Source organism: Zonotrichia leucophrys, chromosome 7 (genome assembly GCF_028769735.1).
Source record: "Zonotrichia leucophrys gambelii isolate GWCS_2022_RI chromosome 7, RI_Zleu_2.0, whole genome shotgun sequence".
NCBI classification, from domain to species: Eukaryota; Metazoa; Chordata; class Aves; order Passeriformes; family Passerellidae; genus Zonotrichia; species Zonotrichia leucophrys.
The window spans coordinates 27276845-27304575 of record NC_088177.1 but is presented as its reverse complement, the minus strand read 5'-3'; the positions used below and the strand labels follow the sequence as shown (position 1 = coordinate 27304575).

The 27731-nt window shown below is 37.6% G+C and overlaps 1 protein-coding gene across 4 annotated transcripts in view; it reads left to right on the top strand.

Annotated features, from left to right (window-relative positions):
• Positions 1-27731, top strand: part of CSRNP3 (cysteine and serine rich nuclear protein 3) — a 96903-nt gene that overhangs the window by 29532 nt on the left and 39640 nt on the right. For 3 of the 4 annotated variants that reach the window (XR_010440926.1, XM_064717634.1, XM_064717633.1), the window contains exon 2: positions 1563-1734. Coding sequence is in view for 2 of the 4 variants with exons in the window: in XM_064717633.1 (XP_064573703.1) it covers positions 1563-1734 (172 nt within the window). In the remaining 2 variants the exon portion in view is untranslated. Of the gene's footprint in view, positions 1-1562; positions 1735-26301; positions 26510-27731 lie in introns of those variants that run through there. The other variant, XM_064717636.1, reaches the window with a different exon arrangement.

Here is a 27731-nt window from a genome sequence, read left to right as displayed (position 1 = left end):
CTTTCCATGTCCTCAGAATAAAAGTACAGTGCTTTCTTTGCAGTTTACAGTAATTCATCTTTGGACAAAAGGGCAAAGGTTGAGATCTAAGCAACTTCTGTTTGAGTCATACATTTAGCCTGAAGAAATCCCTTTCAGGAAAACATTTTTTTCATAAATAGTAAAACAAGCTGAGAACATCATGGTGAGCATATGTATTTAAATCAGTCTGTGTGACTGACTGTATGAAACCCTAATATATTTGTTATTTAATTTTTAGCGTGCTCTGCATGCAAACAAGTTTGGTGCTGAAGATCATCTTATGCAGCATCTGTTCTTAGCATTATGTCAGGATTTCCATCTATACTGAAATATTTCCTCTAAATTAGACACATCCATAAAGGTAGAGTGAAGCTTACTGGAAGAAATAACTGTGATATAAAATGAATTGAATTGGCAGCTTAACAAGCCGAAGGCAAGTGGCATCTGATGAGAATTTTTGATTCTAAAAGCTTAAAAGCATCAAACATCAGCCTTTTTTTCCCCAGCTGTTTACAGCAGCATTCCACTGATTAGCATAGTCAGAGAGTAGATATTATCTGTAACTTTTAACTTAAGATCTTAGAATTAATTTTCAGTCTGCAGTAGGAATTAATCAGTAATGAGGGTGATAGTAACCAATTTTTTAATTAAAGGTAGAGAAAAAGTGTTTCAACCTATCAGATGTGTTAAAATTATCTAAAAATTGCTTTAAAAATATTTTGATTTTTTTCTGCTTGGCATTCCATAAATGGAAATACAAAGATCAGCTGTTATATATGAAAAGGAAACAATAAGGAATGTTCAACATGACTCTGGCTTTGTTGGGCAATGTGATTAGGAAGTCAGGTTCTTAAGGATGGATCTAGTCCTTTGATGCTTGTGTGAATGGAAATAGTCTACTTGTGTGCCAGTACTCATATCTGAATTTCAAGAAACTTCTGAGGAAATGAAAATGACAAAATGAGCCAGAACTGTTTATGAAGGGCCTGGCCTGGAAAGATGCAAAGTGTCTCATACAGCTCTCAAATCTAATTGCAGTTGTGGGCATTTGTTAGTACTGAGAATTATATAAATCAGACATTTAAAATAAATCAAAAAAGAGAAGGTGGTTTTTTCTGAACTGTATTTATTAAAAAACAATTTTTGTCATGTAATGTTTCTTGGTGCCAAGTAAGTTTTTCAGTCTTATATAAAGGTCCATTTTTGATGAATTTCATTGGAGTATTATGCTTGACCTAAATTTGCTGCATAACTGAATATATATGTATATAAGATTGGCTGTAGAATTTTCTGCATTGGTAGAATACAGGTAGCATTTACCTTCTGTCTTAAAGTCAGTGTGATGATAAATATACTGATGATAGGTTGTGGGTTTTTTGATTCCTTCTTGGAAAATCTGTTTAAATCTCTTAGTTAAGGAGCCATTTAGCTGCAGGTGGTGGTATCTGACTGATAGGTGAGGTCTTTAATGATAGATGAACTGGGAGACCTGCACAGTAGCTGGATGTTTCAGTGCCTCATTGCCTCTGTTCCTGTTACAGGTGCATGGTGACAGCATCGCAGCAATGAGTGGAATTTTAAAGAGGAAGTTTGAAGAAGTTGGTGGAACCTCACCCTGCTCATGTGTGTGGGAATCAGATGATGATGTTTCCAGCAGTGAAAGTGCTGACAGTGGAAGTAATGTCCATCCATCTGCTTCTAATCATTTTACCCGTAAGTACTAAAGGGGTGTGTAAGGCAGGATGCTGTGTCTCACACAAGCTAAGAAGGGTTCACTTGACTTGTTAGAAATACAGTGAAAGCTTTCTGCTGTTTCTTTTTTTTAAGTATTTTATCTGTTTTATTACATTTAAATGCTGGCACTCTGAGGAAGTACTTATTTTTGAAAAAAATAACTATTTCCTCTGGTAATTGTTTCTGTGAAAATTTTAATGTCAGTGTGAGTTTCAGAGGCAGTTCCATGTTTGTGTTCTATCATTCACATCTACTTAGTGTGACGTGGTTTAAACATATAGGAGAATGTCTTCCATTTAAGCATAGGAGAATGTCTTCCATTTTGGGTGATGATTTGGGAGAAGGGGGAATATTGGCAGTAATGTGAAATGAGCGTGCCTTTTTCAGAATTAAAGATGGAAGTCTGCATGCATGCGTTCACATGCATATATGCATAACTATGGATGTTATGCTTTTGTGTATGTGCTTTTTCAAGTGACACTTGTGTACATGTGCTTGTGTACATATGCATGTACATGTGCAGTAATTGTGCTATGACATACAGAAGCCTTGAGGGATATTTTAAGTGTAAAGTCTGTGACAGAATGCCACAGAACTTTAGGGTCTCAACTATGGTAACAGAAGAAATATATTTGTCTCTGTCCCACTGAGGTTTATGGACTTGTGTGAATCAGGTACTCTTCTAATAAGAACCCTGCAGTAAACAAATAAGTCATGCTGTTCTTTTTAAGGAGATTTGAATTGTGAGTTTTTTTCCTTTTTCCATGTAAAATAAGTTTATTATTTCACTCATGGGTTGTTTGCTGGTTATTTTACTGGAATCAGGATTTCGCTTTGGTTTTAATTCCTAAACTCATGGTTAGGGAAGTTAACAGGCAAATTTTGCTGTCTCTATCTTAGGTGCAGCTGGAAAGTTTCTCTGTATATATGCCAGTGAAACTTCAGTAGGCTGCTGAAGCATGTTACACACCAAGTATGCTCACCCTCCCATTAAATGTAATCCTTAAGCAGGGTGGGAATGTGGGTGTGGTGTGAGCATCTAAAGTTGTTTAGCAGGTCTGGAAATTCCTAGATGCTATCATGATAAAACAGTTTATTTAAGGCAATTCTAGGAAAGCATAGGGAATCCAAGTACCTGTTTGCTCTCTATTCAAAATATGTGTACCTAGTTATCTGGAAAGAATAAATTAAAGGTTCAGAGGGACAATATGCTGGAGGAAACCAGCTGAAACAAAAATAACTCCCTTAAATTTCTCCATTAAACTTAATTCAAGGCTTCTGAGATGGTTATTTTAAGATCTGAGTACTTCCACATCACTGCTTTTCGTGTTACTTGTAGTTCAGCTAATCAGTTTGCTCACCTGCAGTGAGGCCAGTCCAGTAATATTCCTGTGTATTATGACTATTTTCTTTTCAGCAGGGTGATCTCTGCTTGAAGGGCAAGTGTTTGCAGTAAGGCAGCCCTGTCAGTTAGTAATTATGAAGTGTCAAGTGGTTCCAATAAAAGGCAGGAAGAGCCCTGGAATTGAAGTTGGTATATGATTTAGCTCTTGGTTATGGAGAGGAGAAGATTCTTGTAACCTGTTTTAGTCAGGAGTAGAGTTATATTTTACAGTTTCATGTCATAGGGAAAAAGCCTGAGATAATGTTTGGAATGGAGCTGAACTGTCTTGTGTGGGGCAGAGGTCTGCAGATAGAAGTCTTTTTCTGAACAGCATTTGTAAGAGACAGAAACTATTGGCAACATAGATTTTTAAAGTGGTTTGTGTCAGCTTAAAAATTGCAAAAATGGGATCTCAGGAATGCTGAGAACATTGACCAAAAGTCCCTCCAGGCTATCTAAGATGTGTGATCAGAGAAATTCTGTTGCCTTACACCATAAGCTTGCACTGAGTGTTTTGAGAAGAGTCTGTTTGCTGTTAATGTAGCCAGTGTGTAGAGCAGGAGCAATAGCAATAAATGCCATTACTTTCCAGACTCTGAACAGATTATTAAAAACCATAATAATGCCTATTGTTATAATATTCTTTGTTAGATTTGGAAACTTGTAGACTCCCTGGTTAAATTCATAGAAATACCTCCAGTACAAAAACCTGAGCCTGCAGACATTTTCCATTGCTCTGTTGTTATGTCATGACTGACTTCAGTTTTTACAGTTTCTATGACAACTGTGATTTTTTTGATTGGTAAAGAATCAAGCACTAAAGGATTTTTTGGAGCTGTGAAGTATTTTTCCATCAAAGGAGAAGAGTGAAAATATCAAGATGCTTTTCACTAATCAGTATTGAAATTGAATTGCTGTCTAAATGTAGATACCTGTTTGTGGCAGGCTCCATATACACTAATTTTTCAAACAGAACAGATGAGAAAATAGCCCTGTTACAGTTGCTAAATAATTATCTGGAAAATTAATGATAATTTATGCTTACAATTTAAGACATTCATATTTTTCAAATCATGTAGGTAGTGACATTCCCAGGTTAACCCTTAGAGAAAGATACTTATCAAGACATGGTTCAAAGCAACACAACTGGATTATTTTTTGAGATTCTTAGGCAATTTTTGTGAGTCATCAGCAAAATGGTACTTGGGAACTAATGATGAAATTACATTAGGTGGGTGTGGGAAAAAAGGAGATTAACAGAATGCACAGGTGAACAGTTTGTGGTTACAGGGGAAATACAGAGAGGAGCTAATAATGAGCTCATCAGGGTGGGAAGAGAGCTTGTGGACTATGTCATATGTGAAGGAAAAGAGAAGGAGGTTCCCCAAGATGAGGAGCTTGACAAGCAACAGGGTGTTTTTCAGTAAGAGCAGGAAAGCAGTGGTAACAGATTTTACTTGGTAAATATGTCAGCTTGCAGAAAGGGCTACAGATTGGCTGGCTCAAAACTGGGAAAAGGAGGGGGTAATGAACAGAATGAGAACGAGCCAGCTTATCAAGATCAAAGGAATTTAATGCTCCAGGAGTTTGCAAATTCTTAGTCATTGAAAGTGACTCATCCTCTTTCACTACATTGATGTATATGGAACATATATCAAAAACAAATTAGAAAAATACTGGGAAGTGTTGATTTTGATTCTATGGCACATCTGTATCTGTGCTGCATGTATTAGAGAAAAGCACCTTGCACTCAGGACATATGTATAAGGCCTGGTCTGTATTCAGGAGTGTGCACTGTCAGCAGCTCTGGAACCATCTTTTGCCAGCAATTCTTAGTTCAGAATGATGCTAACACAATGTATGGGATTCTGTTTGCTGATCGAATATTGTCTGTGAGATTGGATAAAAAGTAAACATGATGGTTAGATATTGTCCTTGATTTGTTCTACAGAATTAAAATTATACCAGATCATATCTTAGCCACCGGTTTTAGACTTTATAGCAGTTGCTCTCTCTAGATGCTGTTACAATATGCAAAATAATTTTAATAACTTTACAGTCTCATTTATAAAGTCAAAGAATATAAAGTTTCTTTTTTCTCTCACCAGTGATGCATGTAATTTTAGAAATGCAAAATCATGATTACCATGGCTTTTTTGACAAAGAGGGATGAACACGCCTAAGCTCACAGTTTTTCAAATTATTTCCAAAGTTTTTTTTTTTCAGCTAACTTCTAGCTTGAGCTAGTCTCAGATAAAATCCTTCTCTGCAGAAATGATAAGATTGGGAAGTAGGTGATTTTTTATTTTAGTGAAGACTTGCTCCATGATCTTTGTCAAATAAGATCAGAATTTTAAAATGTTGTTTCTAAAGGTAAAAAAGCCTGAAGATGTCTTGGGTACTAAAAGTAGCTGTCCCTTTTTTCAGGTAAAAGGAAGCATTATGACAACATTTGGATACCAGTGAAAGCTGTGGGTGGCCTGGTACCATTACACTAGCTTCTGTAGGGAAATAATTGGTGAATCAAATCACAAAGAAGGGAAAAATGGATTTTTCTGTTACCAGTTTATAACTATGAATAGATTCATTTTTGTCTGAAAAAAGTTTTGTGCTTGCTTTCTCCTGACTGCTATATCCTAATGCTCACTTTTATTACTGGTGAGAGTCCCAGTGGCCTTCAGCAGCTTTCTTTGAATTGCTTTATGTGCTCTTACAAAGCAAATGAAGCCTCAGAAAGATTATTGCTATATCCTCTCTCCTCATCTAGTGCCGTGACCAGTACATATTCTTCATTTCGAACTAGTTTAAAATGTTTCCTACTGGTCTGTGTAAAGATGGTTTTAAAGATGTTTTGAAATTTAAAGCCAAGTTAGATTCAGTGATTTGACAGAGTATGTTGTCTTACTGACCAGGTAGGATGGGGGAGACTCTGAGCAGCCGCATCCTCAGAATCCTGCCCGGGGGTGGGAGGTTGGAACTAGATGGTCCTTAAGGCCCCCTCCAAACCAAACCATTCTGTGATTGTCCATTACAGTGACCTTTGTCACTAATTTCAGGCTGGAGCACCCTCAATACAGGTGCCATTGTGCAGTGTTTTCTCCTTTCTGAACATTGCTCCTCTGCTCTTTGCTCTGATTTAGCCAAGCACTAACTTAGCAATAGGGACGACTGAGGGCAGTTAACTCCAACATAACAGCACAGATTCTGTTGGTAGTGGATCTTCCAAAGGAAGTTCCTTCCAGGCGCTTGTGCCTGCTCAAAGGTTTTTTCCTCTATCAGTTGATACAGCTGTGGCTTGTGTGAACATGCTGAGTTTAAGTCTCTAGCAGTGAGCTGGAAACAGCCTTCTCTGGCATTTGGCTTGGTTGGTCTTTTTGTGTTTTTTTTTAAATAGACTAGCAGTTCTGCTTGCAAAGCAGAGTTAACAAGCAGATGAACTTAGTGTTTTGTCTTGGTGCTTCATAATGAAACCATTCTAATGCTTACAAGAAAGATGCAACTGTATTTTATCTCTGTTTGCAGTCTTACCAGACTTTGGTGGTCGAGTTTTACATTCTAATTTTTCTTACATCATTTGTATTGTACTAGAACTTTTGGCTCTACTGGGGACCTGGACCTCCTTAAGATGAAAGCCTGTATCTGTATACAGAAAACACAGACTGATTTTCTCCAGTATAAGACAGTAAATGCATGTAGTTGCTGTTTTATAAACTGCAGGGAGAAATGAATCCATGGAAATCAAGGGCAAAGATTTCATGAATTTTGATTGAAACATTAGGAAAAAAGGAAAGTATTCTGCTTGCTGGAGACTGTATTGACTTCTTCCTTTCTTCTTCCTCTGTACACCAGCCCCATCTCCCATGTGTGTTTTAGTCTTACTGAGACATCCTGGTGCCCAGGGCAGTCCCCTGATGTGCACTGTGTGTGAAAGTGTATTTAAGGTCCTGATCCTTACAGGAATATAAAGAAATTGAGTCTCAGTCCTCTCCCTCCTACTGTAGCGATGCAGTTGGGAAACTATAAACAAACTATAATTTCTTTGGAATTTGCCAAAACAGTTACATTAATTGTTTGATTCTAAAGCTTTCACGAGCTGTCTCTGTTCTGTGAGGGTTTGTCTGTTTGGCTTCCCAGCAGTCTTGCTGTGGTGTCCTGAGATCATCTACCTGTTCATCTGTCTGTTTTGAGCTTTCAAGAATTAAAGCAAGTGAGGGGATATGATTCTTCACAGATGGTATTCAACAAAATTGATCATCATTATTTTGTTCACTAAAAATGCAGCATTTTTGGTGCTCTGACTCTGTGACTACTGATGCTACCCTACCACAATGTGTTTGTAGTGCTAATAGCATTAAGGCATTTCGGCAGCATCCAGGCCTCAAAGTTTATATTTCAGAGTTTTTATAATACATGTAGCCAAAAAAATCTCAAAAACCCCAAAACCAGCAAAAAATCCTTCCAAGCAAAAAGAAAAACCCAAACCAACCAAACATAAAAAATCAAACAGAGAAACCAAACAAAAAAAGGAGAGAAGATAAGCAGCTCATTTAGTCTGAACTTACGTAATAGTGATATGACTGTTCTGAAGGGGAAAACCAGTTAGCAGTTATCAAGGACATTGGTTTGTAGTCCTGTTATTTCCCAGTTCACTATCAAAGCCAATTAAGACTCTTTTTGTAATGTGGAGTCTTTTGTATTTTAATGAATTCATCATCAACTACGTATGCCCCAGAGTAACAGTGGTGAGAAAGGGAGTTTCACCATCAAAGTGATTGAAGACTCAATGACTTCATCCCAAGTGAGGCTTCAGCTGTTATTATCCATGGCTCCTTGTTACATGGTTTTCACTGGGTGCTTGTGTGCAAAATAATAATGTGCCAAGGCATTAACTCCACTTGGAGTGAAGGTGCTGAATATACTGTCACAGGACTTGCTGTGAAGCTTAACTTGATGTTAGTGCTTGTTGAATTCCAGCTAACTTGTTGAGTTACTGATGTTTAGTGAATTGCTCTGTATAAATATGTTTTGTATTTGCAGCTTATTGTAAAGTTGATTATCTCCATTTTGGAAACTCCAGGCTTTAGATACAGACAAAGAACAGATTTCTAAGTACTGAAAAGTAGGTTTTGTGTGTTGTCAGCTGGTTGTCTGAGTATTTTATTTAGACTAGGATATTAGGAGATGCTTTTGAAAATGTTTAAGCAGTGTTATTTGCAACTAAACTAATGTCAATTCCAAACTCTTTCTTGTTTTAATTGAGGTATGACTGCTAGCAAAGAAAGCAGCCATAGGCAGTGGTCATCTGTAGAGCAATAGTTCAGCAGTGGTTACTATGGCAACCGTAGGTGACCTACATTTTACCAAAAAGTGATCGTGTCTTTTTTTTTTTTAATGGAGAATACCCGTTGACTTCTATTACTATTTTTCATCTTTTACACATTGTTTTACTTAAATAGTATTCTTAGTTTTGAGTGATTAGTGTGAAATGGACATAAAAAGTTTTGCAGCACAGATACCATTTTAAATACTACTATTTAAAATTAGTAGAAATTTTTACCTTTGTTGTCATGCCCAATTGAATGTTCTTAGGAAGAAGGTAACACTATTTAAGTAGTTACAATTGCATAAAAATAATGTATTATTTTTATGCCCACCAGTGTGTGGTTTATAATGGCTTGCAGTAGAAAGACTTGTTGTGAATTTATTGATTTCACTAACATCACAAGTCAGTAGGCCACAGTATGAATAAAGCTGCCCAAACTTCAGACTTTGAACAAGCATCAAAAATGCTTTTGGCTGTAGTAAATTCATCTTGTCGTTGCCTTTAAGGAAGTGAGAATTTTCTCAAAAAATGAGACTATTCTGCAGACAGACAGAAGAACAGCTAGGAGAGATGACAAAATGTGACATTTCAGATAAAAAATTGAGTTGGCATTTTAAATATACAGTTCTCACAATGAGATTAACACCGAAGAGGAGGTGCTGGGTCAGAGCATGTGCCCAACAAAGTCATTAAATGTTGTGAATTGTCTAGAATTTTGGCTTGCAGATGAGCCAGGCCTGAATTTTCATAATTTTTTGTTAAAATGGGCTCTTCAAGAAAGGATTTACATTTTTTATTTTATTTTAGTTTTTTCTAATTGGGGTGACTTTGGTAGTGTTTAGATAAACAAAATGTTCTACTTTGAATTGTTTATTGTGCTTTGTAGTGTAAAGAAATCTTTAGTTTCACATAAATGAAGGACAAAGAAATTGACAAGAGGGGCTTTTGAGACCAGATTTTATTTTTCATAACTTAATGGATCGCCTGCTAATTACTAAAACCCTGTCATATCCATGAGAGACTATCATGGCATTTTGTGGAACTACTAAGGGCTGAGGTGAATCTGTTCAGATCCATCTTTTGCAGTCCTTCCTCACTGTTCCCATGTGCAATATCATATGTATCCTGCAGCTGATAATGGAACCACCTCCCTGTGTCTCCTATATTTTCCATTTTCTCTCTGCCCACGCGTCTTTTGTAGCGTGTTTATTGCTTTGAAGTTTATGCAGCCCACTCAGGTTCATCCATACTGCACAGCATGCTTTGCACCAGCACTTCAGTCATGTGTTATTATATTAGCTATAGACTCATTTGTTTGCATAACTCAGAAAAGAAAATGTTTTTTGTTTGTTACCTTCTTTCCTGCTTCAGAAAGCTGGAGTTGGATGCTCTGTGTCCATCTGTGTACACTCTGATACATGCAAACAGCAGCAGTAGTTGGCATTTTAAAGTAGTATTGGCAAGTAATATTAATTACTTGTGTGAAACAGCCAGTACTAAATGCTTTTGGGAGTTGATGTAGTTTGCCTTTATGGTGCCGAATTTAATTATCACCTACACCTCCTGTATCATGATCAAAAACTTTTTTTCCAAAAATCATTTTGATCTTAAAAATTCTTATGCATCCCTTAAGCAGAATGTCACAATAGCAAGCCTTGCAGCCCTGATTCTCAAAACCATGGCTAACACAGTTTGTAAGAGCTGTATGCCCAGAGAACTGAGGCCTGTGCTGAAGGAGGAGGTGAAAATCACCCGAGGTCTAACTGGAGTCTGTACCAAAGCTAAGACCAACTAAGTTAGGATTCCTACGTTATTTTAAAGCCAGATCACAAGTGTTGGGGGCAGAATGGAAAGGCACAGTGTGCTGGTTTTGGCTGGGGCAGAGTTAGCTTTGTGCACAGCAGCTGGTAGGGGCTGTGTTTTGGGTTGTGCTGAGCACAGGTTGATAACCCAGAGCTGTTTTGTTATTGCTGAGCAGGGCTTGCTCTGAGCCAGGGCCCTTTCTGCTCCTTGTACGGCCGCACTGCAGAGGGGCTGGGGGTGCCTGGGAGGCACAGCTGGGACAGGGACCCCAGCTGACCAAAGGGACATGCCAGACCTCGTGGCATCACGCCCAGCATAGAAAGTGGGGCGAAAAAGAGGAAAGGGGGAGGACATCTGGAGTGCTGGCATTTGTCTTCCCAAGTCACCGTGACCTGTGATGGGGCCCTGCTCTCTTGGAGATGGCTGAGCCTGCCTATCTGTGGGAAGCGGTGAATTAATTCCTTGTTTTGCTCTGCTTGCATGTGTGGCCTTTGCTTTCCCTGTTAAACCCATGAGTTTTCTTGCTTTTCCCTTTTGATTCTCCTCACAGTCCTGCTGCAGGGGCAGCGGGCGAGTGGCTGCGCAAGGCTTGGCTGCTGGCTGGGGTTAAACCATGGCACAAACAGGCATCTCTGGTGGCAAAGCTGCTGTCACTGCCTTGTGCCATCAGCCCCTTCTCTCTATATGATGACCACAGTTTTGCAGTATGGATTAAATGTTAGTTTGTTTTTAGTTTTGCTTTTCCAAAAACTATATCCAAAAGTGTATTTTAGAAAGATATCCAACCTCATTTTAAGGACTTCAACAGATGGCAAGTCTGTCACCTGCCATGGCAAGCAGGATTAATGTTTAATTGTCCTTGCAATTACTGAATTTTGCCCTGCTCAGTGAAATACAGGAAGGTTTTCAGACTCCCTGATGTGTCAGAGCACAAGTACCTCATGTGTACTAGAAATCAAATGTGCATATTGGCTGTAAGATCATTTATTTTTTATATATAAATATGCTGTTCTGAATTTTTTCACCCTAATATGGTAACCTGGCTTCATTGCAAACAAACACAATTTTCTCTTTATTCTGTGAGTTTGCACGTGGCATCACATAAGTTTTGATAGAAATTCTAAGACTTTGCTGGTATCATTTTAACAGTAATGAGACATGAATTTCATTTTTTAAAGGACAGATTAAGGAAATGTCTACAGACTGAAAACATGATTTCAGAGGTCTAAAAATCTCCTGAGAGAAACTGGCATTCTTTGAGATCACAAGGTCAGTAGTACAGTAGCAGTTATTCATGTGCATATATCTCTACAGTTACACAAGTCCAATTTCATTTTGTACCATTTGATGGTACAAAACATGATGCTATATTTTACATCTCTGCAGGGATTTTGATTAGCACTTTTAGAAGAACGTAAGTTTAAAAAAAACCCCCAGTTTTCTAGCTGCACCTTTGTGTTTAAAAATGCTTAAAATTCATGCAGAAACCTATTGGATCAGCATACATCAGCAACTTCCAGTGAGATTTATGCAGGTAAAATGTTCCTAACTTATTGTCTGTATTTTTAAATAAATTATTATTGTGTATTTACATCCTTTGTCACTTGCTTGCAAAAGTATCTGTTGTTTAAAATTTTGGAAAGGGAAACACCAAGTTATCTGAAGAGGTACTTTCAAGGCTTTTGTTTTAATTGTCACATCATGGTGTGATTTATTTTTTCCAGAGACTGGAAGTAAGGGATATGATTTATTCGGCCACAAAGAGCTGGCCAACACATCTCAAGTAGTAAATGTCTTCAGAGAAGTCTCTGTAATCAGTAAAATATTTTACTAATGCCACAAAGTAACTTCAAATGCTTGGTAGCAAGAAAACTATGATAGCAACTTCTCTTGGTTAACTAATTCATAATTTCATGTAAGCTTTACTGGGATACTGGAAATGGGTATTTATCTTTTATTTGTTTGTTATTAGAATGTTATTTTTAAATGTTGCATATACTGATGAAGGAAAAATCAGAAAGCATGACTGTAGGTAGCCCTTCTTCTGAAGGGTTTGTTTGATTTAGGAGTTAACCATGATGCAGACATTAAACCTGTCTGGTTTTTGTGGTTCTACGTGTGACAATTTGTCATATTGTTCTGATTTGAGATGTGGAGGAAGGATAGGAGTTCCCACCCCCTCCCCACCTCTCCCTCTGGTACTCAAAGTTGGGTTTCTGGTCTGTGTAGGAGATTAGTTGAAAAGGGTTTCTTTTTCTGGGATTTATTTAGTAAAGAACATAAGTAACCTATCTAATACATGAGATAAAAGGAGAAATAAAATGATAAAAGAATAGGCATGTTTTTTATTTTTTGCTCACCTTTGTTTTGTGAAGAGCAATTTTGCTCTATGTGCTCTGTAAATGGCAGGTTAACTGCTGTAGCTAATTCACAGAAATAAGCATATTCCAAAACAAGGTCAAGGTGGGAAATTAATAATTTAACCTCATATAGATGGGATTCTTGAATTTCTCTTTCGCTACAGGGCAGACAAATGATAGAAATGTAAGATGACAAAATTTTGAAGAAACACGTTTTACCCATATCACATGTAAGATGAAGGAATTGCTAGTGGACTGCAATTCTGTTTTGATTTTGTTTGGTTGGTTTTTTGTTGGGCTTTTCTTTTTGTTTATTTTAAATATCCAACTGCAAGGTCCTTGTCCACCATTTATCTTTACACCACAATCTCTAGCTAACAACAAAGGGGGTAAAAAGATTACCTCCAAAACAAAACAAACAGTCCCCCAAACAAAAAAATGAACCAAAATCCTCCTACAGGTCTTGAAATTACTCTGCATTCACAAGGTCTGAAGAGTGATGAGGATGAAAAATTTACATGTTCAAATCTCAATCCATTGTTTTAAAATGGGCAGAGTGGAGAGACAGCATAAATCACTAATCCAATTGTGCTAGAACAGCTGCCCAGATACTGCAGCCGTGAAATCTGTGCTAGCAACCTGATTAAGTTGTTTTTTAACCACTGTGTCATCTAACTTAGCTCTGTGTAGTATGAGGGTATCTGGATCCAGTGGCTGCTTTAAGACATTTTAGCTCTTGAGGATGAAGCCTGATGAGAGTTCCTGCACAAATGCAGTGTTTGCAGCCTCTCCAGTGGTGCTGGCTTGGGGCTGGATTGTGCACTTGGCACAGGAGAGATGTGAGACATACAGAGATTTACCAAAGGCTATAAATTTCTGAAGGAGACAATCACCACTATCACAAATGCAACAGTTTTCCCATGTCAGGATCTATAAAACTGCAGGACAGCTGAACAGAGGATGTTTCAGGAACAAATGATGGCATAGTCTTATTTTTAAAAAGGACATAATTTAATTTTATGTGATGGTGCCTGCATTTTAATGCATAGCATAATAAAGCCTGAACCCTTTGGCTGAGGTCAGCCTATCTGCTAGTGTCTTCTTTTAGGAGTAGTTAAGCATATAAAGAAAAAATTCTTCTCTTCCCATAAATACTTTCCAGCGGTTAAATTCAAAAGCTTTTAATTAGCAATTGCAATATATAGGAGCTTGGATGATTTCTGTGAGTATAAATTCTCTCATAGCACTTTTTTTCCTAGAAATTATTAATACAGAATAAAAAGATAAAAAAATATGTGTCCTATGTTGCAATTGCTGTAAAATTTATATTGTAGTACTTGAGGTTTGTGTTATAAGTTGTGGCCTGTGGTTTCCTTTCTGAGAGTTTTGCTCAGGTGCCAGTATTAGCTAAAAATAAATATTTACTGAGGATGACAAAATCCACTATGCAGAGAGCAAAATTAATTTGTAGATTTGTATTTCTTATGATGTAAGCTATAGAAATGCACGACTTGTCCATTTCAGGGCTGGGAGACAGTTTAAAAACCCAAAGTAATTCCACTGGAGGAGGTATGTATTATGTAAAGAATAAACACTTTGATAGTATCTCCACCCTTCTGTCTGGTAAGACACAGATTTTGTTGATAGTATGATGTAGTGTTTGAAATGCGACACAGGGAATTCAGAGACTTGCATTCTATCCTCTAGAGTTTCCTTCCTTTGGGAATTTGAAGAATTCATTAAATACATCTGACCAGAGGAGATTAAAGCCCTCTTTCAGCAAGGTGCTTAAGTTGGATTCATGGTTAATCAAAATAATTGTGCTGGGACCATTGGCTTCTAATATTTGTTCTCACTCAAATGGGGCCTTAAAAAATCAACCATGTAAAATGGCAGCAGAATAAGTAGTTAAGGATGCTGATGAACAATTTCCAAAAAGCATACTATTCACAATATTTTAAGAATCTCTTTCTTTCTACCTCTGTTTCTTCATCACTATCCCTATTATTCTTTTGATTGTTTGAAAAGCATTATAATTCAGTGGTCTGGTTTAGTACTTAAGTAAGTCCTAGACACATTCTTGTTATTTCTAATCCATCAAGAGTACCCAACAGCTCCTTTATTTTCTTTATACCAGTCTAATGAGGTCAGCAAGGTCAGAAGAAACTAGCAAGAAAGGTCAGAGTGGCTTATGCAAGGGTCCTTTTCTGTAGGCTGATATTCAGCCTGCTGGGAATGGGTCTGGCTATAGTATTTGCAATCTGCAGTGAAATAATGACATGAGCAATTTGACAAGTAGGCTTCATTATCCTTTCCCACAAAATGTATTTCCACAACTAGAGCAATTAGTAGGGATTATCTTTGAGAGGAGAAATAAATGGCTTTTAACTGCTTCATGTGTACTAAAATACTGCTAGATGCTTTAAATTTTTCCCATGTGGGGAATTTATTTTGTCTTTTAAATTCAAGTGTCAGGATATCACCCTGTATCAGAAGAAACAGTACTTTCCCATCCACTTACTGATCTAACTTAGAGATAGAATCCTGAAGTTCATATCACACTTTAATTTCCAGACTTGACACTAAAATTTTCCTTCCCCCCCAACCTATTATTGCTGAAAGTGCAAAATACTTTCTTTAATTGTTTTGACTTGTTTAATGAAACAGGTTCTCTCTAACTGGTGGTCTTGAAGCAAACCCTTTACTTGTAACCACTAAAAGCCCAGTTAAGGGATGGGTGACAATAAGATATTAGATTAATTTTTTTAAAATTTTATTTTATTTTTTCAAATGGAGAAGTTAGGTATGGAACAGTTAAACTGCTCAAGTCCCACAGAAGTCCTCGTTATAAATGGATTTCCGGATGCAACTGGTCATGCAAACTGATTTCACATCTCTACTGCTAGTCCAGCACTAGCAGCTCAGCAGGTTCTTCCTTTTGCAATCCAGAGAAAAGGTTTGAAATACAACCATTAGTTAAAGTATTAATAACACCTGAAAATAAGAATAGTGTAGTGTTTAATAAGTGCTTGGCATCCTATTTGTCACCAGTTTTTGTTCGTACTGCTCAATTGTATGCAGTCTGGCTATGGCTTGAGAGTCCTCATTGGTTACCCATTGTCTAGTAAAAATTCCTCTGCATTTTATTTGACATTTATTATGTGGGCATCTCGCCTTTTGGATTATTTTCTGAAGATTTGACTTAGGCTGGTGACTGGGTGTTGGCTAGAGACCATAGTGTTGGATATCACTGGCAGATTGACCTTATTTGTATGCGTGGAACAGAACAATAGATGTGCAGACAGGCAGGAATTTTCATTTCTGGTTCAGGTTGTATTTGACTCAGCTGTCAGCTTGTCTAGTGTTTGGGTTTTGGTATTTCCCACACCCATTGATAGTAGTCTGAGGTCACTGGTATATTTTCACCAAATTCTCTGCTTTTTTGTAGCAGAGTGAAACCTTTCAAATCCTGCACTTCTTGCTCAGTGCACTTTGTGAATTTTGACACTGCGTTTGCTGGAGGGTTGGGATGAAAGGGAATTCCTTTTTATTGCTTTTTCTTTTTTAATGGATAGAGTAATGTTCCTAGCATAAATTGGTCATCACTGCTACAGTATGGTATTTCTGGTATTCTCATTCAATTAATTTTTCTCTGTCATTCATTTACTTTAGGACCCATATGCCTTATTTTTAGTACATATTTATTAGATAAAAATATATTTCTTAGATTGCAAAATAAACATTTTGGCCTCATCTTTCACAGTTCATCTTCAAGAATTTACTATATATCATCTTCTGAAATGTTGGTTTGCCTGTGCTTTTTCCCACTCTTGGTTCTTTTATTCTTTTAATTCAGTTTATTTTTGAAAAGTCACTTTATTCCTTCCATATCTTACAACTTTCTATAAAATTATATTTTTAGTGGCCTTTTCATTCCCATCTATACTTTTTCTGGTTAATCTAAAAAAAAAGAAAAAGCTTATCTATAATGTCTGTGCTAACAACATATGTATCCTTCTCAGATTTTTACTGTAAGATTGTTTTCCAGTAAGTACTTTGTCTCTCCTCCAACACAGTTGACTGAACTCAGCTGTGAAGCAAGAGAAAAATCATATGCAAACTTTTTAGCAATTTCCATCTCAATATCACAAAATCCTGGCCTTAAAAAAAATGCATTCTTGCTGTATTGCTTTATCTCAGTATTTCTTTAAAAGTGATGTTACTTTGACTTGCTGATGCATCTATTTGTATTCCCATTAGCATCACTTTTTAGTGTCATAAATGGGCCTTCTTTATCTCTGCCTCTTGAAACAGAGGCAAGTTTTTGGTCTTTTCCTGTCTACTTACCAGTCAGGGTTCACTAATATTGGTAACTTTAAAAATTTTTGAATCCCATGCTGTTTCAAATGTTTTGGAGCAGTTCCTGCAAATGTATTTATTGTTTTTTAAAATCTCTTTTAAAACTTGCCCTCGTCATTATGTGTATAAAATTGTCAGTTGTCATGCAAAAATAACTGTTACAAGATGACAAGTGGTAGCTCTTTGTTTTCTCTGCAATGTCTTTGAATCCTTTGCTGCTTCCTGCTTGACATTTAAGATACTTAGCTTCTAAGATTATATATCAGGCTATATATAGCTTTTAAGGCTGTAAATGCTGTCATTATTGTGGTATACTAATTTAAGGCATCAGGCGAGGTTTGTGGGGAAATTAGCATTTTTTAATTAGATTAGCTTCTACAGCTAGAAAAGTAGGCAGGCTTTTGTGTCTCTGACCCCTTTCTCATGTCCTCAAAGGGTTTGATTTTCCTACTCATCTCAGTTTGTCTACTTCAAGATACTGCTGTTCTCTTCAAACTGCCTGTGTCATTGCTTGGCACACTGAATGTCACGACAAGGCTGGCAGTTGCTGATCTGGGTCTGTTCCTGTGTGATTATCATCATAAAGCAATTTTTGAGTTGTTTGCAATTTTGCAACTACAGGAAAGAGTAGGAAGATCAGCATAGAGCATGTACCAATTTGCTGTTGTAAGTATGTAGCAAGCTAAATGTGACAGCTTTTCAGGAATTCTCACAGTGCTGGAGATAATAAGAAAAACTGCAGGATACACGCTGCACAGTTATGAACTCATTGCCATTGTAAATGACACAGAATATGTTTCCTGAATGTAAATGGGCCACTCCTGTCTCTCAATCCAAGACATCCAGGGCAGTGAGAATATCTTTTGATCTGAAAAAGTAGAACATTTGGCACGGCAAAGCTTTGTATTTCTTGAAACCTTAAATGACTGAAGTCTGTATTTGCAATCCTGTATCCTAGAGCCTATGTAAGTGGACATAGGGCAGGAGAGCAATTCCAGGCTGGCAGCTAGAACAGTGCTAGTGTCACTGAAATCTGCCCACCCCAGAAGATGGAAAGAGAGAGCCAAGGATCTTGTCTTCCTGCTCTTCACTCACAAAGCTAGTGAGCTCCCCTATGAGCTTGGAGCTGTTGATGTGGTAGAAGGCTGTTAACAGCAAATGACAGCTGGTGCTGTCAGCTTGCACCTTTGCTGTGACCTGGAAGGTCAAAACAGACACACTGACTACACTATTTCTAAATATCTGACAAGTCTAGTATTATCTCAACTTAATATAGCAGAAATAAACATGGTCCTCATGTTCCTGAAAGGGAAAATATTATGATGGAAACAATATTATCCTCAGTGCCTAAAGATGTTAGGCCAAAAGAATTAATCCTTTTGAGTAGTCACAATCATTGCAGGGATGCCAAAAACCACACTGAGTTGGTAATTGCTTCTTTTCTGCAACACAGAAAACTGTCAGATGATGCAACTTTGTATCAGGTGATATCAGCCATCCCTGCGGTTTTGTCTGTGCCATAAATTGATGATCCTAATGCAAAGTATTTGAATGTAATCCTGGTTGAAAGTCTAATTTATTTTTTAAGATGTTCACAGGAAAATATGTTGAATAATGATTTTAAAAGGGGGAAAAAGTTCCTCCTCTGCAAGTGCACCAACACAAGAGGCTGCAGTCTTTAGGGACTGTAGTCTGACATCCTCACCCCTTGGGTATTGTACTGCTGTCAGGGTGATAAGTGTGTCTACTTAATATTGTGAACAAAAAATCTAACCGAAATATTAAGTTCTCCAGCTGGTAGGTTTCAAGTAGTTTAATTTTAAAAAAAATCATGATGGTATCTGAAATGCTGAAATCTTGAAAGATATTTGAGCTATAAAAATGGCCTAATTAAAGTCATTATTTGGTTCTCTTCCCATTTAGGTAGAAGTCTTATATAAAACAGTCACTCCATAACTACTTCTACAAAAGAACTTCCAAACTTGATCATGTTGCAGAAATGTTGATCCTTGAATAATTTCAGGACATGTAGCTACTACACTTAACCCTTTAAGCTCTTGGAAAATGAGACCAAAAGCACAGTGTTTTGAACTTTGAACATCAGCTGAAAACAGTGTTATCAATTTAAAAATCAGTCCATTTTGGTCTCTGAAGTTTTACGAGAGCGTCCTGGAACTGTCACTGATTTGCTAATATGAATGTGGATGTTTAAATACTGCTATCCATCTTCTTCCTATACGAAGGAAATGCCAGTCAGTGTTCCTTAGAAAGCATATTTCTGAATTGGACTGACTTATTTTCATAGTAAAGGTTGGAAGGGACCTTAAAGATCATCTAATTCAAAGCCCTGTGCCATGGACAGGGATGTTACCCACTTAGATTGCTCAAAGCCCTATCCAACCTGACCTTGAACACTTTCAAGGTGGGGACACCCACAAGTTCTCTGGGAAGCCTGTTCTAGTGCCTCACTACCCTCTGACTAAAGCATTTCTTCCTAATGTCTAATCTAAATCTCCTCTGTTCTAGTTTAAAGCAGTCCCCCTTGCCTTGTCACTATCTGACCATGTGAAAAATGACCCTCTCTCTTTTAAGTACTGGATGGCCTCAATGAGATCTTCCTGAAGTCCTCTCATCTCCAGGCTGAACAGCCCCAGCTCCCTCAGCCTGTCCTCACAGGAGATACCCTCCAGCCCTCTGATGATCTTTGTGGCCCTTCTCAGGACTGCCCTAACAGGTCTGTGTCTTTCCTGTGCTGAGCACCCAGGGCTGGCCTCAGTTCCACACATGGACTCTTCTGACAGTGGAGGGGCAGAATCAGCTCTTTGACCTGCTGGCCACCCCTCTTTGGGTGCACTTGGATTTCTGGGCTGTGAAGGCATACCGTTGGCTCATGTACTTTCTGAAACCTTAGAATGTTGCAAGGGCATAGTAAAAACATTGCTGTAAAAGTACAGCAGTTCAGCTTTTAACTTGATGGAAATTATATATATATATGCAAGGAAAATTGTTTTGGATGCTAAAGTATATGAAAAGATCTTTCATTTAATTTCTTCAACAGTGATGTTAGGGCAAGTCAAATCATGTTTTTAGGGTAGGAGAAGGGAAATTACCTGCAAAAGACTTTTACTTTATTGATGTAGGCTGCTGCCATGCAATATTTGGGGGAGGTAGGTCTGGACAGGAATTGTGTTGTGTTGTGCTGGTAGAGAAAACTCAGCATAAGCAATAAAGTTCTCATTGCTGTGCTGATGTTATCACTGATGCTGGTAGACTAACAAAGAAGTAAATAAAGATTATTTTCAGGCTCTCCTGCATACACAAGAAATCAATGCTGGCCAAATGGAAATGGACAGAATTATTAAAGTAGAATCAGCTTCTATTCTTTAAAGGTTATTTGAAACAGCAAAAAGTACCTTACAACTCAGAATGCAGTGTTTTTTCAAGCTTTAAATGATTGTGTTGTATGTGGGATGTACAAAGGTGGGAAGAAATGTTGTAGCAGATTCACTTCCTGTGGAATGAGATCCTAAGCTGATGTTCAGCAATTCTAGGCAGGCACATTTTATTTTAGACTTTAGATATCTTCCTGTCTATTGAAAAGATTGAAAGTCCACTATGTAGCATTATGTATTTTATCCTAAGTAGTACGTTGAAAATGCCTTGTGCTTTAAGTTGGAATGCTTCATAAACTAACTACTGTAAAATGTAACAACCTCTTCACATTGCTGCTTAGATATGTCTGTGTTTCTGGTGTATTTTCACATCTGTCTCCACTCAAAATACTTGTTTTTATGGTAGATGGGAACAAATTTGAAGATTGTAGCAATAAAAAAATATATCTTTCTGTGGAAAACAAAAACTAAAGTGCTTTCTGCTTCACTGTGGAAGCTGAGGAAACAGGGAATGAGGGACTGTTTGTCAGTTAGCAACAGTGGTGCTTTGGGAAGGTCTGTAGATGACTAGTCCAGGAAGGAAAGACAGTCTGCTTCCATCTGGATTTTTTTCCTGTTCCAATTGGATTGACTCAGTAAACTTCTATTTGGTTCACTATGGTACGTAAAATGGAACTAGAAGAACTAACAGTTGCAGAGAGAAAATACTGGCTATCATGCTTGCTTCAAATATCTCCTAATTTATTTATTTTAAACTTTTTATGGTCAACAGCCAAGTGAATTTTTTGAGTTGGAAAATGATACTATGAGAAAAGGTGTGCTTAGTGACCAAGCAAGGAAAAGGGATGGAGTAAGAAGTAATTCAGTTAATTATAAACCAAAAGGCACCTTTGTTTATTCTGCTCATGTCTTACAATTTCTAACCACATCAAGTGTACTGTGTAGTTCTGAATTACTTCTCAGCATGGATCATGTTGGAATGTCTGAGGTGTCATGGAAACTGGATGGAGAAAAGCTGGCTTATGAAGCCATACCAGACAGCACAGACAATTTATTTTCAGGTATATGCCTTCTTTTCTCTTTTTTTTTTTTTCTTTTTTCTGAGAGAATGGCCACTTTGCTCTTTCAAATAAAACTTACTTCATTTGGAACGATGGCTGCACCAAGCATTACATTATTTATTTGCTTTGAATATTCACATCATCTAAAGAAACAGCAGTCAAGAGATTCTTTTGCTACTTGGCTATACACCTCTCAGTACAGTAGTTTGCCTGCCAAAGTTAGCATTTCTTTGATTTTGATAGTTAACTATCAGTTTTGAGAAAGATTGTGAAAGGAAAAGGAAACTCTGTGTGTTTACTGCAGAGGAATATTTTTGTTTGTGTAGAGTAACTCTTCTAAAGCATAGTATTTTTCAGCACTGTTTTCTGAAAGGAAGTGTGCTCTCCTCTGGGATATCAGCCTAGAAGAGGTTAATTTTATCTTGGAAAAATGTATCTTATGTAAGATGTAGCAAGAATGTATAATTAAAAATAGAGTTTTCAGGACTTGTGCTAAAAATCGTTGGGGATATGCTGTGCTATATGCCACAGTATGTGTAAAGAGAATTAATTTTTACTCTGTGCCAGTTTTTTACCCCATGATTTAAAAGGTTGCCTCTGGTCAAGCAGATATTAAGAGTGAGAAAAAAAGCAAACTATAGATGGTGTCCTTTAAATTGGCATGGCAGGGTAAGGGTGCCAGAAGCAGGAGTGAAGGACAGCAATGGCAGCCTTACACTGAGGTGCCAGGAGTCACTGTGTGGAGTTTGGTGATGGATTGCTAGAGTGGCAGAAATCAGAGCAGCTGCTCACAGGCCTGCCCCTCACTTGTAAGCTGCTTTCTCCATCCTGTCTGGTGATCTGAGGATATCACCTTTCAAATAGATTTTGTCTATTTCCATTCACTTCACTAACTAGACTCTTATTTCAAAACATGGTTGTATTTCTTTGTTGAGAATGCCATTTATGAATGAGTAATATTTTCATATTTATGCAGTTCAGGAACCCAAAGAATGTCATTCCTCCTGTCATGTCAGGCTATGGAAATCTGTCAAGCCCTAGTATTTGGAACTGAACAGTCAATGTGGCACTGCTTGAAGATTGTTTAGCTGTGACTGATCTAGAGAAAGCTAGACATTTGGGGCCAGGGACAGGAAATTTATTTGATTAAATTACATTTGGTCTAGAAAGAAATATGTAGAATTTATACTTTAGATTATCCTACTCAAGTGTTAGTGACTGTAGCTTTACATTAATTAATATTACACAATTTTCCCTTAGGTGAGCATTTTTAGTCTGTAGAACTTCTGCAATGGCATAATTCCACGGGAAGTTTTCAGCTATGCCTTGTCCTGAATTCAATTTAGAGGAGTTTGCATGGGCAAGGTTTATAGATCTTACCAAAGAAGCCACCACAAATCATCTATTTCCATGCCTGAAAGCCAGTGCTGAGGCATTTAGAGCTGCTGTTGTTGCTGCTGTAGCTCATAAATTACAAGCCATGGCATATGAACCACGTTGTTTGTAAGAGCTGGAGTAGAGCATGCATGGTCCACTGAATACATTTTCTAAATCCTGGGCTTCAAATATTTTTTTGTCACTAGAAGAATGTAAAAGTTTCAGCATAACCCCCTGTTTACTTAACTGGTATGGAAGTTAGTACATTTCTGGGGTACTTGAAGAAACCAGACCTCTTGCATTTTATTGCAAGGTACAGATTCCAACCTTTAGAATAACAAGGCACTGAGTGGTGCAAGTTGTCCCTTTTTTGTTTCATGAAATTGAGCAGCGCTCTTCCCAAAAGTTTGATTCTTAGTGATTCATCCAACCATAATACAGGATCCTGAACAGCTGATTAAGTTTGATACCCAATGAAGTAATGTAGTTGTATTAGGTGGAAATAATTTGAAGTTCAAATCATGGGCTTAGTCTGGTTTGTGATACATGGCTGAATGTGGGTTATTGTGGGTCTTTGGGTTTTTGTTTGGGGTTTTTTATTTGTTTTTAAATTCTGTCCAAGATATGTATTTCATTGCATATAACCTTTATAAAAGTACTCAAGTCTAAATGCATATAGAGTAAAATAAACCAAGATTTATAAAATCATTACTTATTAATGATGGTGATTACTCAGAGTCCAAATTTCCTTAACAAGTTCACTTTTACTGTAGCTTCTGTGAAATGAGATAGCATAAGAATGTTCCTGTTAATTTTCTTACAAAGTAGACGTGGGATCTGACAGTTTACCTATATTTACAGATTGTCAGAAGGTTCTTGATTTGTTTCCATTTGGATTCACAAAGAACCTTTTATTTAAGAAAAAAGAGCCCTTGCTTACCTTGACTGCCATGGGAGACCCTGAGTGGGAGACACTGCTAAGCATTTGTATTCTCCCACTGTTGTTTCAAGGGGAGGTGAATTTGGATTCTCCTGAAGAAATCCTGGCTGTTACAGGAGTGGTATCAGGAAGGATTGTCTCATTTGAACCTCTTCCTTCTGTGGAGTGACAAGGGAGGCCTAGGTTTTGGCTCCTGTGAATCTCCTGGGTGATCCATAATCCCTTTTGTGGTGGCAGAAATGCCCTTCCTCAATAGTATGTCTGGGCAGAAATTCAGCAGTGAGGCTCTGACAAAGACTTCCTTCTATTTAGTAACTCTGTGAGAAGAGAGGACGGGATGGGATGGAATATAATTTAGCTACCTAAAAATGTCAAGTTATATTTAGGAAATTCAAAATTCCACTATGGAGGATTGAAGCTTCCCTCCCTCCCCCCACCAACCTTGAAGAAGTGATTAACCGAGGGTGCCTCTCAGCATGGAGACTGCTTGCTGCTATTGTCTCCTGCAGAAACAACTCTTTGCTGCTAACTGGTTTAACTGTATCATGTCCTTGAACATGTTTTCCTCTAACCACCTTTGAGGATTTGAGGACTGTTCCATGGTATATAACAACATACAGAGAAAAATGTGACAATAGTACTCTCTTCCTGACCAATTTTTTTTCTTTCCATCTGTCAAACATTTGAGTTTTCTTTTTTCTCCTAGTGCCACTGCAGCAAAAATGCCTGCCTTTTGTTTATGTCTTCCTACATGAGCATTGTGACATCATCAGTGGTATCGCCAGGGGAAAAAAATATGCATAGCTGTAGCTAAACCAGCTGCTCGTTAGCAATCTTTCTAGTCTGCTTTCATTTCTTCTCATTAATGTACACACAAGAGTGTTTCCTGCCTAAGAGACATGGAAGGTTCTCAGCCACAAAACATCTGCTCAGTCCTTGTCTTTGGATAGATGAAAATGGTAGCACTTCAGAATACACTCACTCTTGATAATGGCATTTTTAAAAAACTGAAATGAATGTGAGAGTGTAGAAGATACTCATTACTGGATTTAGTTGTAGGTAATTCTGAATTCTTTGCTAACCATCTTGTATAATTCAGTGTAATCACAGAGACTGCATATCAACTGTTACAAAACCATAATAATACAAACCGAGCGAGATGGCAAGAACAATAAAGAAATGAGTTTTGTCAGTGATTTGCATGACGACACGGTAAGGCGAATGAATCTGTTAGTCATGCTTGTCCCTTCTTCCATGCAAATCAGCAGCAAAACTTCCACTGACTTTGATAGGACCAGAATAATGCCAACCATGAGCTACAAGCTGTCATTTATTCTAATGAGAGAGATCTCAAATAGAATAAGGAGGTATTTCATTTGTGGAATGTTAATGAGAAAACAGTTTCTTTTGCTATCTCATGTTATCAAAATGCTCTGAATTATTCTAGAGATAATTGACTGTTTTGTAGAATAGCTGCATCTTTGCAATGTTAATATTATGGATAATTGTGTGTTCGGTACGAGTTTTCAAGACGGAGGAGAGATGTTCATTTATCATCACTAGCTGTTTGTAGAAAGCTAGCTTTAAATTAGAATACTCAGGAAATTCACTCTGCAGTAGGAATCAAGCTATCTCCAGATACTCTAGCATGGAACCCTGATACAGATAATGGATCAGTGAAAAAAATAATTAATATTTATCTTTTTCTGTAAAGGCTTTTGTAATTTGAATCTAGATATTCACTCTAATATGTAATACTCAGGTAAATATTAAGTTTTTAAGCATTATAAAATGTTATTTAAACTAATAATTTTTGTTTAAAATAAACAAAAAAACCCAAGTCAACCAACCAAATGCACACATGCACACACATGTAAACAAACCCCAGAGCATCACCAACTATTACCAGGAAGAGATTAGACTTCACTGTATTACATAATTTGTCATTTGGATTTGAGAGTAATCCCTGCCCAAATGGCCAATTCTTATTCACCTGAGTAGCCTCAGTGAAGCCAGCAAAACTCATTTTAAGACCAAAGATTACACAATAATGCCCTTGACTGATGAGACAAATGTAAATTAAGGGGCTGTTTTTTAGGTATAATTTTTCATTTGGAAGCTTGTCCTCCACATAAAGGATAAACACTGGCAGATTAAGTGTTGGCAAAATATTACCTCTTCAGAATATTAATTTCAGTGTGTACTGTGTGCAGAGCGATGCAGACAATACATGGCTTGTGCCACTCCCCACAAGAAAAAATTACTTGTAACAAATCTCTTGAATTTCTTCTTGGACCAGCGTTACAGTGGGAATTATAATAATAATTAAAAAAAAAAAAAGTTCAGGGGATTTCCGTAACAACTGCTATCTTAATGAACTAAAGAAGCCTTAGAATTTGTTATTCCTTCCTCATAGTAGACCTCAGCTGATAAAAATATCCGTAGCCGGTGAAATCAGTGGCATGCCTGGCTTTCTCAGACAAAACTCCCATGTGATCACACAGGCAGCCTCAGTGAGCCCGAAGCTGCTCAGCAAGCAGTAGGTAATGAGTCTTTGTGCAGAGTGAAGCTCTTGTGGCTGAACAATAAAGCATATGGTACCAGCAATAAAACACAGTGCTGGGAAATTTAAGAAGATTCTGCTGGAAGTGGGAAGACAGTGAATATGTCAAACGTTATAAAATGACGATCAATCTGGTTTGGGTCCTAATTAATAAAAACAGTGCATGGATTGGAAAAACAACAATTTGAACAGGTCAGTTTTTTTATAGATTCTTCACACACTTCAATGTTTTAAATATAAATGGGGTTTTTGCTATTTCTTTATTGTTAATAAAGCCAGCTTTTTTTCATTTTGTACGGCGGGATTGGAAGGATGCACATCCGTCTGATACCAAGCTAAATAAATTGTGTAAGTTCTGTGATCAAATTCATTGTAAAAATGTTTTTACCATTATTCCTATGCAATTCAAACTTCAATTGTGCATGAAAAATGGGATAGCAAGTAAAATTAAATTTATGCTAGATGGATCATTTACCAATATCATAAAATATTTAGTAACAACAATCTATTACTCTGCTATGTATTCGAGACTAATTCTTTCTCAGTAGGAGATCTGTAGTGTTTGTGTTTGGTTAAACATAATAGAACATTAGAGCATATCTTACAGTGCACTTACATGGGTTTTTTTCCTCCACATTCTCCTTGGAAATTTTTGGAACTGGTGTTTTGTCTTATTTTTAATGCAATTGTAGACATTCGGGAGTGATACATTATAACCCTCCGCATGCATTTCACTCTAATGTTAAAGCAAAATATGTTATTATTTTTCGAGCAAGTAATTATTTCTCATAGTAGTTCTTAGTTAATTATTCATAATTATTTTGATTTTTGAAAACTGCTCCTAAAGATTTCTGTGGCCTGTGTTTTTCTTAAAGAGAATAGATAAGCAAATTCTTGGTGATTTCACATAATATAGAAATTAACAATGTAAAAGTTTTATTCCTTAAATCTTTTTACAGTATTGGGTTTGGGTTTTTTTTTCCTTTATTTTCTGAATGCTGAAGATCGTAAATTGGATGTGCTGATTTTTGGGGAGTATTTTAGCAGGAAGGAGATGGAGCCCTTGAAAAGCGATTGGGGAAATAAAGAAACAAAACTCGAAGTGTAGAGAACAGTATCTCTTTTCATGTGCACTTATGATTCCAAGGGAGAAGGGTGCTTTATAACAGCCCGTTTATGCTGTGGCCGTGGCCGTGCGGGCGGCGCAGGGCCCGGCGCGCTGCGCTCGCGGTCCGTCCGTGCCGGTTCGCTTTGTGCGGGCACGGCGGAGCCCGCGCTGCCCGCCCTCGGTAATTAAAGAAAGGGAGAGGGGAAGGGAGCCCGGGCTGCGGCTGCAGAGCCGGGGGCGGGGGCAGCGGCTCTCCCCGGGAACCGCCGTGCCGGGCGGGCTGCGCTGGCCCGGTCCGGGGCGGGG